Consider the following 11,378-nt stretch of genomic DNA (forward strand, 5'->3'; position numbering starts at 1 on the left):
ATTGTAATATATATGCATTGGGAAAGTTTTAAAATATTTAATCATTTTTGTAGTTTGCCAATTAATTATTTATATCGACTTGAATGTTCGTTGTAATGCGATGATAAATAGTATATAGTTATTAGTTTTATATTACCTAATATAACATTTTTATGCGTTTTATAGTCGTCGGTACTATATTATTTATATGTATGGGGTAGGTGTAGCGTCTCAGTCAACTCTATATACCAGTATTATTGTGAAAATAAACTCTAGCTATGATAAAGTTTATGATTAAAATATTTGTAGGCGCCTAAAACTTTATGAACTCCGATAAAATATATTCAGTAATTTGATTTGTCAATATTTAAACCACGCAAGTTGATGTAATCTATAATCGAACAAAATGTTCAAAATGAACTACTTTAAAAGTATGAACGTTTCACTAAATACCTATTTAAAATATATTTTTTCTAACATGAAATAATTTATAAAATATTTATTGATATTTGGAATTTCGACGTATTTTTCAAAATAGATTAAAAAATATAATAGGTACTGTAATAATAAACTTTAACTTTATATCTAGTATAACTCGTAACGGTATAATAAATATTTTTTTCGTTTTGTTATTTTTATGGACCGCCATATTTTACAATGCTCCATTTCTCTCTTAAATATATATCACAGTATACCACATTCCCACACACTTGCAATAATTTAATTACTTTTTATTTGAATACCAAAATATTTATTAGATATAATTTATAAGTCAAAACAACGTTTGTCGTTTCAGCTAGTTGTTGCTATAGAATTTTAAGATTCATTATATATTTACATTTTAATATACTTTTAAGTTTTTACATTTATAAAAGATATTTTTCACGTATCAGTGAAATAATAATAAAAATATTACAGAAGAAGATGTGAACAAAATTAAGGATGCATTTGATATTTTATGTAAAAATCTATCCAACATTTTTAATCGTATTAAAAATTTATGGTAATACATATTAGCAATATATTACAAATGTAAAAACCATTGAATGACGAGGTAATAATAATATAACACAATGATAAAAAAGCAGTATGTAAAAATAAAGCAAACTTAAGTCTTAAAATGTTATCTAAAATTCTATAATATTTAATTTGATTTCAGGCTTACAAAAAAATGGGAATCCTACAGGCGCGAAGATTATCTTGAACATTAGAATAAGTTAAAACGTTTACAAAAAGTACAACAAGCAAAACAGGATCTCAAAGCAAAAAAAAAGTTGTTCTTCTTTTTTGATAATGAACATAAACATGGCCTAGTTAAAGAAGAAAAAATAAAACAAATGAAGAAGATTGTAATGAAGACAAACCCCTTAAAGATGATTTAAAATAATATTATGTAGGTACCACCAGAAATCAGGAAACCCGGTTTTTTTAATTGACAATAAAAATAAAATTTGAAATTTAAATTGTTGTAACTATATTTAATACAATTTTTGACTTACAAGTTATGATATATCGCGAAAAAATGAAAATGAATTTACTTAGGTAAATAATGTACTCGTATATGTTATAAAGTAAAACAATCTACATAATAGTTACATTCGAATAGTTTTAAACTAGCAAACATTTACCAGATATTTTTTATAATTCATACTTAATTATTTGTATTATATACACTATGCATAAACATATTCGAAATCTTAAAATTGTAAGCTGCTACATTCCAGTTCGTAAATCGTTTTTAGTCTCCCTTTGTATGTAAGACGGTGGGTATGCATAACTTGCTGACATCGCGACTAGGTTTTAAAATATATTTTCTAGTTTATTTTTAGTGAACAGACCTAAAAATGTCGTTGGCGCACTGTTTTATCAAATTTAACCACGATTTAATAAAAACATTACCAGCTACCATACATAATATATAATGTGATAATATATAGTGTAGATAATATGTGCTGCTATAACTTGTCTAAATGCCAAATTAAATACAATATATTACTGTTAGTAACGGCTCGCGTTTTCCTTATTTTTTTTATTTTAATTAAATTGTTCCTATAGAGTAAGTTTTGTCGATATTTATAAAGCGTTGTAGTTTAACAATAATACAATAACAGTGAACAATAATAGTAGTATACTGTTGTAGTACTATTACTATATACACATGAATCATACGATGTATACCTTTATGTATATAGGAGCATAATAAAATATAATAGTTGCGTCAACGTTTAACAGCAATTATTTCAAGTACTGTTTGTTGCAATTCGATAATTGCACATCACGTTCAATGTATATTTGTTTGTAGAAATACTTATATTAAATATGTATACGTGCGGTACCTATATCAAGACATAGGTATCCGTATAATAACTGTACATAGACTTAAATAAAACAAGCCACTAAAATTGTAATAATATAGCTTATTGTTATTACGAATACGTTCGAAGTATGGTGTAGAGTATATTATATTGCGTATAATAATATTACGTACTTATAATGAAGACATGCATTTATGATAACCTTATAGCAGAAACAGCTTTCAATTTAAAGAAATTCTTTTCGCATTTAATTTAAAATGCTTGCACTTAACCACTATTAATTTGTATTTTTTTTAATAATTTTAGTTGTGTTATGATAAAAACGTACTTATATATATTTTGTAGCACGATGTTTTTATAAAAATGTTGACTTTAATAGTATTAATATTTACAATCTTAAATTAAAAATTGTAATTTTTATAATCATTTTAAGTTTAGACAACGTGTATGAGACCTTTAAGTCAGTGGTTCACAACTTCTTCTATGCTATGGTCTCTTTGGAGGTTTTCAAAATTTTCGCGTTTTTTCTTATAAACTGAAAATATTGAATATACATAATAATATTATTAAATAATTACAAATTTTACTTCGTGATAGCAACTGGCACCTAATCAGCAATGTGTACACGCTCTCCCTCCCAAGGCTTAAAGGACATGAATTTAAATAGGTGATATGGAACTATAGATACAACAAAAACCATATACTTCGGGATTGAACGTTATGAAGTAACTAATATTTTGTAGAGAACTAATTTTTGCAAATACGTGTATTATATAGGTACAAATCGTGTTTATTGCTGCAGTTTTGTGCACTGAAAAAACATTCTTGCCTTGAATCTATCGTTCCATCATCAACATTTTTCACATCACTCTTCGCGAGTATTTGTATTTTAACTTATAATATTATCGGTATTATAGTATAGTGTAATTGTGCAAGGTGGCGAAACAAGTCTGAGATGATTATTATCCCTGTACCGGCGACAAGTGCCGACCGTTTCCCTAGGATTATACGCGCGCCAGGTGGCACGTCAAGGTAGAATGCACAAAAGTCACCTATATTATTCACAGTTTCCTTTTAGAAACAAACAGTTTCACAATACGCTTCTGTACCTCTATGACCGTTATTTAGAAATTTTAATTAATTGTATTTACATATTATAATATGCGGGTAGTATTGAAAATCCAAACAAATTCCTGGTAAAATATTTGCGTGACATAATATAAAAACACAGTATAATTGTTGTGCGTATGATCATACAGTTTCGAATGGTATATTATTTATTTTACGATAGAATATAAAGCCATTGGGTAAATTAGATCTTAGATTATTATGATTGATACTGTAATATCGGGCTATACCATGTAGGGTGCTTAAAAAACAAAAATTCTTAGATTATATGAATGTAATATACACCTCTATATTGGCCATGGTTAAACATTCAAGACAAATTATTACACAAAAGAACAATAATTAATATAACGGTCAAAATATTTATTTGCCAGTGTAGGAAATGTAGTGTATGTGGTCATTAAACCTTTAAATAGAGGGTGTAGACTATATAGCAGCTGCGATGAAAAACCACTGGACCGCGGTTACGCGAGGTAATTCCATCGTTGGTATATTTTATCTTTAAAAAAGTGACAAGTTGTATGAAAATATTCTAATCGATTTACTGATATTAAATTATAGTTACAAGAATATACGAGTATATCATTTTTCGAAATCTCTTTCTATTGCCATTTATATATTTTTTTTTACTTAAATAATTAAAAACATTCACATTCAAAATAATATAATGTTATATTATCAACCACGTAACATAAAACGACACATACAAGTTTTAATCAAATAGACGATTTCTTAGAAATGAAAAACTAATGTTCAACATTTGACCTGCTGCGGACTCGCTATTCTAGTGGGGTAGATAAAGATAATTGGATAATATAATTATTGTACGATGTAGACTCCCAACAGCTTTTACCGAACAATCTTACTTGTAGATCCGTATTTATTATTTGGATTTTGTCATCAATATACAAATCGTAAACTCTTCGATAAGATGAACTATTGACTGTCTTATCATCTAAGTCGTTACACTTCGTATTTGACGTATCTATCTTGTACAAATAATTTATTATAACAATGTACACTTCACTCCACGTTAACTATTATATTATTAACACTTGTATAAATACGTCTAGAGCCCAAAATTGTATGTACTTAAAACTACAGACTCTGACTAGCGCTTACATGTCCTGCAAAAGTAAAAAATCGTTTTAAATTAAAATATTTTATTGATTCCTTGCAGTAGTACTGTTTGAAAAAAAAATTATCTTATTCATGAAGATTAGAATACAAATTGATAAAATAATTCAACGTTATTTTACTTGCGGTTTTCGTTAAAATACTTATAGTTTTATAATAATAATAAACTTTAAAAATAATAAGTCTCATAAGGAAATAATTACATTATTAACAAATCGCAAACAGCAATAACAAAATGTGTAGTATGACCTATCTTTATTAAATATTTTTAAGTATACGAGTATACGAATGTATGTAAAAAAATAAATATATTTATCATTTATTGTATTCTACGCTATTAATTATTATTATTAATAAGTCATTAGTGTTACAAGTTAGTACCCACCGCCTACGCGATGTAAGGAATAAATGCTAAACATACTTGTATTGTAAAAAAAAAATTACGCAATAGGTCAACAATAATCTCATTATACAGATGTCTGCAATATTCATCAAACCAACATAGGTTTTTATAACACGGTATAATTTATAATTTTTATTTTAACTGTAATAATGTTATACGTGTAAATCCTGTAAATTTATTTTTTCTGTAGATTTAAAAAAGAAATCAACGACTTAGTTATTCAGATTTTGTATACATATTATATACATCATATGAACACGTTTATTCTAATGTTTATATCTATACATTTTTATTATGCCATATATCTTGCTAAAGTTGATTTCTTTTAAGAATTTTATTATTTGTTATAAATAGTTTTGCTTGTTACTCTTTCTTTACTCGCATTTCATAAAAACACCGTAGATGTCCGATGTCTTTTTAGTGTTATTGCTTCATATTTATTATAAACAATCCGTGGGAGATATTATGTTTTATCGTATATAGCTGGACCACAGGAAACGCATTTATAGGCCATTTAGCTATTTAGGACATTCGTCTTTTGTCAATATGGATTAATATACTGTATGTACCCAATTCTTGGTCAATTGATTACAATTCGGTTTTGTCCACTAAGTGTTTCGGAAAGTGACACATATCATCAGTGTATTTTTTATCCCTCTCAGTTTTTTCGGTTTCACTCGTTAACTCGTAACAATTATATTATATTGTAGACATTTTTATTTTATTAGTATTTTTATTTCGTTGTTTGTTGTAATAATTGGAACTGTATTGAGAACTATTCTATATCAGCACAATGCACACGACGATACTACACAGTATAAAATAATTTAAAGTACGCAAATCTCCATATATAATATATATTATATGGGTCAATATAATACCAGTGTATTTATTACATGAACAGGTAGCTACGGTCGAGTCAATCAAATATTTTCACACGCGTATATAACCTGTATGCTACCGGTGGTTGTTTTTTTCTAAACGAAATTCTGAATGGCAAACGTTCATTGAAATATCATATTATTATAATGTATATTATATAATGTACAACATGTCAATTCGCGGTCTGCAGAAATCGGCCGCCCCCGTGACATACACTCAGGTAATTCGTCGGGTAATGCGCTGGGAAACGTACACTCGATCGGTTCTGATGAGAACCCGTCGCGCACCACCCTCATATGTATATACATAGTTATATATTTGTATTTATGTACATGGACTACCTACTTTTTTTCATCTTCTTTTCCTTCCTATATCGTCGGTGTTTGCATTCATCGTTCGCTCCTTCAAAATCGCTACTGACCTGACACAAACAAGAAATCCGGAGCCATTGTCGAAGAAGCGATGGGATTTCAAATGTTTGCATCCCGATCCCGATACATAATATTATATCACGGTCGCCACATCCGTTCGTGGGTTTCTCACGCGTGTTTTTGACACGCACCGCGCCGGCACCGCCCCGATCGGCGGTCTCGGCAGGTAGTCGCGATCGTGGAAAACCATCAGAAGATGGAGAAAAAATTTATTATTATGATAATATTAAACCTGCCGTTCACCCTTCAGTGTACCCTTGTAGTACGCACTGTCTCACAGGTACAGCACCTAATACCTTTTCTATAGCATAACATAATATATGTATGCTTCCAAATGCATATAGAACCGGTAATGCGCTCTCCACTGAGGTTCATTGAGGGTGGAAAAAATAAGTTTGGAACTTTGTTCCGGAAAAAAAACCCATAAAAGTTCATGTATCACATTTTTTGTTTTATTAAAGGAAATATAAACCCAGTCGACAAATAATAATGAAAATAATGTTGGTTAAATAATACAGAAAAATTCATATGAAAAAAAAAATAATAATAATAATACTAATCAAACATATTCATAATACTATACAATAAATAATAATAACTGTTATATATTATTATTACGTCGTCTTGATATAACTACGAGTACATCATCGTGTGATTCGGTTATACAGAGAACGACGGGAACGACTAGTTAAACATTATGGCGACTTAAATAGTAGTGTACAGCAGTCTTTATATAATGTATTAGTGTACATATTACAATGATAAATAATACAAGTGTAATAATAAAGTTCCGTTGTATATAATATTAACGTTACATCATTTAGGTAATAGTTATAGCGTTCATGCACCCGAAGCAAAATATTTTTTACACAATATAATAATAATAATAATAGGTATATAGGCACCTCCGGGTACGACAAAGGGACCGGATTTTCAAAATGTATAATATGTCATCGCAGCGCATATAGGTACAGTGCAGCTGTACGATTACATCACCGTCTTGTACACGGCGCGTACCCGTTATAAACAAAATAATAATATAATTTATGAGAGAAAAAATATATGAACTTAATCTAAAAACAGTGCAAATTATGTTGATAGTAATGTGACTAGTACGTCTAATAATTAAATAAAACATTGCATATAATATGACGAATGACTTAGGCGTAGGTCGGCAGAGATTTACTTAAAGCGTTTGTTTGTTATCAATAATCTTTTTCCGACCGTTTTCGGTAAGACTTATTTTATACATATAGGAATACAATATAAGCTCAAAAAAAAAAAAAAAAAAATTATAAACTCACGCGACGCCCGTGTCGACAATAATAATAATAATAATAACCATAAACGAATATATAATAATAATAATGAAAATAATATAATATAAATAGGTTTAATAATTTAACACGTATAATTAATGATATGTGCGCGTCGCGTTTAGACTACACGACCGTCTGCTGTTGTTGCTGTTGCTGTTGCTGCTGGTGATGGGACTGTTGCAGCATTCGTGGGCATCCTGTGTCACAGTGCTTGGTGAGCAACGACATGCGGCTGAACGTCTTGCTGCACGTGGCACACGAGTACTTCTTCACGTCCGAGTGGGTCTGCAGGTGGGCGCGCAGGTTGGACCTGTCGGCGAAAGCCCTGTTGCAGTGTTGGCACGAGAACGGCTTCTCGCCGGTGTGGGTGCGGATGTGTCCCTGCAGCAGCCACGGACGGCTGAACGCCTTGCCGCACATGTTGCATATGCACGGCAACGTGTGCGTGCGGATGTGCATCTTGAGCGCGCCGAGCGTGTTGTACGCTTTGTCGCAGTACTTGCAGCAGAAAGTCTTGGCGGCACAGTGCGACTCGTCGTTGGTGCAGTGATATTGCTGGTGCTTGGTCAGACCGGAAACGGTCGAGTACGTTTTCGAGCAAGCGACGCACTTGTACCGTCCCGAGACGGACGGCGATTCGCGCTTGATGCCGCTGACCGTCGAGGCGTCGCTCTCGCCGCCGGAATACTGCTGTTGCTGCAGTTGATATTGATGCTGATGCTGCGGCTGCGGCGGACCGTACGACGGCGACATGGCGGACGACGAAGACGCGGACGACGGCGGCGGAAGTGACGACGAGTCGACTTCCGCGGACGACGGCGACCAACTGCTGCTGACCGCGGGCCGTCCGTACCAGGTGAGATGCACCGCCGGCGGCGGGCTGCGGACGGGCGCCACGGCCGCGGTGGCGGGCGGCGTGAGCTGCAGCAACGGCTTGAAAGCGGAACCGGTGCGGGCCGCGGGCGGGGACAGGGACGCGTCCCGAGCGATGGCCATCACGGTCGGCGGGTAAGCGGTCAACATGGCGCTGACGTTGCCGTCGGTACCGGGCGAGTGGTACATGAAACCGGCCAGGTAACCGGAGTTCGGGTACTGAGCGGGAACGGGCCTCGGCGTGGTCGGAGCGTAGTGCCGGTTGTTGTTGTGGTGATGGTAAGCGGCGACGGCGGCCTGCGCGGCGGCCGGATGGTGTGCGCCCGCGATGTTCAAGCACAACGGTTCTAGCGGTCCGGCTTTGACGGCCGTCGGCTGGAACGGTTGCTGTTGAAGTCGGTGGCGCTGTTGTTCTTGCTGTTGATGGTGGTCGGGATGACCGTAGTACGGAGACGACAACGGCACCGCGGCATTTGGATGGTGTTCGTACGAAGGCGACGACAATTCCTTTTTCACGGCCAACGGCGCCACAGCGGCCGTCTTGCATCTCACGCTCAAGTCTTGCGGTTTGGTGCTCAGGTTTTCCGGTTCCAAACATTCGTCCGTGTTGTCTATTGAAAAATAAAAACAATTTTCCGATTAACGATTGAATAGATGATCGTAATAATATCATGACGTATAGGTAAATATTATTTTCTATCGTTTGTAATTCCCAAGACGAGTAAGACGTAATAATACTATTATTATTTGAGACTGTTAAATTGCCGACAAACGCGAGAAAAAAAATCCGAATACTATTCTGATCGAAAACGCAATTAAGTTATCGTAATATTAAATTCGATCGACGTCTCTTCACGTAGATAACGCGCGCGAAATGCAGAAACATGTGTTTTGCGTCTTGGAAAATATTTCGCCGTGGTTTTTTTTTTATATATAATAAATACAAATAAATGGTTACACGCAATTCCGTCCGATTGACTATAATAGTGCTAAGAAAAAAATCAGTGTCGTACTATTATAGCAGTGACGTATATTGGATGTAAACATGTCGTCATTTTTATCGCCGTTTATAACGGTTTATATATTATTATTATTTGGCGAGGGGTGAAGTGCGCATTGCGAAAACATTGCACCGAATCGAAAAAAGGGTGACCCTCGAAGTGCATTTCCCACGGTCGGTGGCGCACCGGTTCCCATCATCGTTTATCACGGCCGTATTAGTGTAATATATACACGTGACGAGCAAGTGAATATATAGTATTTAAATAAAACGATCTCACCGTACGATATAGAATTTGCATAAGTATCAATAAATAAATTATTTAAAATATAATTTCACGAATTTGACAAAAAAAAATTAAATAAAACATCCCGTAATCTTAGTACCAATAAATAATAATAATAACGAATAAATAAAAAAGCGACTTATGTGTGTACACACGACTTAATACTATTATATTATATGATTTATAATTACCGAAATCCATCTCTTCTTTGATGTACTCGCTTTTGACGTAGTGGACCGGTCGTTTTTTCAGCGGACAGTGCGAGTAATCCATTTTCTTCGAAGTCAACTTGTGGTGCATCATTGTCGGTTGCAGTGCGTTATCTTCAAAAATATGCATTTTACGTGCACAACGCAAGGACCGTCGACAGCGGCGACGTCAAAGTACGCGCGTATCGATACGGCGCGGAAAAAAATTAAAAAAAAAAAATCAAAACAAAATTTGACTGGCGATATATTATCGTTTCAAAGATATCGCAAAAACACGTGAGATCGCGTAAAAAAAAAAAAATTAATAATTGTAAAACTGCGACTGGTGATGTACGTGATGTACCGGCGTCGAACTCACTGAAGACGTGTGCAGCGACGGGCGCGTTCTCCGGTGTGCGTCGCCGAAGAGAATGCGAGTGATTGCGTGCGAGAGAAGAGGTGGTTCTGGTTCCACGTTCTCTGCTGATGCGGTCCCCCCACCCAGCTACGTCGGCGGCGGCTGTGGAGGGCGCGCGCCCAGCCGCGGACAGGTGTTCGGCCCCCGTCGCATGCGGCGTACATCGCACGTGCTGGCCGCCGCGACCAATCCGGTCGGCGTATACATGGCGCGGACCAATGGGCGCGGTGCGGGGTTCACCCTGCCGGTTCGGCGGCTGTCCCCTTCCGATCCGGTTCCGGTGCGCCGCGCGGCGGATCGGCGCCGAAACCGGTGCGACCGTATAATAGTAATAATATCGCGCGTATTATAGTATAGCGACCATAATATTATAATGGACACGACTATAATACAATATTATAATATTATTGTACGCATCAATACATGCATAGGCATTATTATTATTACGACCGTCGTCGTCGTCGTCGGAGATTGTTTTTATCGGCCTGAAAACGGTCGTCACAGATTTTTCACTTCGCGCGCGCCATTACAATATATTATAATCTGAACGGCAGCTGCTGCGGTGGCGAATATTGTATTAATAAACCACCGTTCGTATATCGCCCTCTGCGGCACGCGAACGAAAAACAAATAGTCACAGTTACCAGTTATACTCGCAGGCATGGTTACACACCCCGGTAACCATATATAAACCACGGTTACGGGCCATATTGTTATATATGTAATAGTTGTCGCTGAAAGCCCCGAACGAGCGTCCAGTCGGGCTGAGGGGAGTTGCGCTGAGGAATTTCTTGTCGAACTGCTGTCCGATTTAAAAATATAATACATCATTTGTTCTACACGAGCGCCTTGATATTACCTGTGTTTATGCGTATCGTCTATATATAAAGATGGAACCTCGAAAACTCATCAATGTAAGGCTGCAGGAGCCGAGACGTTCCTTCGATAGTTACCGAAAATTCGACTTGTAGAGGTTCCGCTGTATCAAATAAATTACAATAATAACAATCACGGATTAA

General features: G+C 35.4%; 1 protein-coding gene and 1 long non-coding RNA gene across 2 annotated transcripts; one reads left to right on the forward strand and one right to left on the reverse strand.

The window, feature by feature from the left end:
* The first annotated feature begins 823 nt into the window (after nucleotides 1-823).
* LOC126551677 (uncharacterized) lies at nucleotides 824-1,436 on the forward strand. The gene is made up of 2 exons (XR_007605598.1): nucleotides 824-1,033; nucleotides 1,139-1,436. It is a non-coding gene; the product is annotated as an uncharacterized LOC126551677 (long non-coding RNA).
* A 5,269-nt stretch (nucleotides 1,437-6,705) lies between these two features.
* LOC114128058 (protein snail-like) lies at nucleotides 6,706-10,392 on the reverse strand. Its single transcript, XM_050205722.1, has 2 exons — nucleotides 9,945-10,392; nucleotides 6,706-9,078 (listed from the first exon to the last, which is right to left on the reverse strand). The coding sequence occupies exons 1-2, from the start codon at nucleotides 10,090-10,092 to the stop codon at nucleotides 7,718-7,720; spliced, it is 1,509 nt and encodes a 502-aa protein (XP_050061679.1). The 5' UTR covers nucleotides 10,093-10,392; the 3' UTR covers nucleotides 6,706-7,717.
* Nucleotides 10,393-11,378: the final 986 nt, after the last annotated feature.

This window comes from Aphis gossypii, chromosome X (genome assembly GCF_020184175.1).
Source record: "Aphis gossypii isolate Hap1 chromosome X, ASM2018417v2, whole genome shotgun sequence".
In the NCBI taxonomy this organism is placed as follows: domain Eukaryota; kingdom Metazoa; phylum Arthropoda; class Insecta; order Hemiptera; family Aphididae; genus Aphis; species Aphis gossypii.

Excerpts from the sequence above, each read along its gene's own strand:
- LOC114128058 (XM_050205722.1), bottom strand. The coding sequence starts at position 10,092 with ATGCATATTTTTGAAGATAACGCACTGCAACCGACAATGATGCACCAC. Across the intron at positions 9,079-9,944 it reads CAAAGAAGAGATGGATTTCG|ACAACACGGACGAATGTTTG; the intron begins GTAATTATAAAT and ends ATTTTTCAATAG.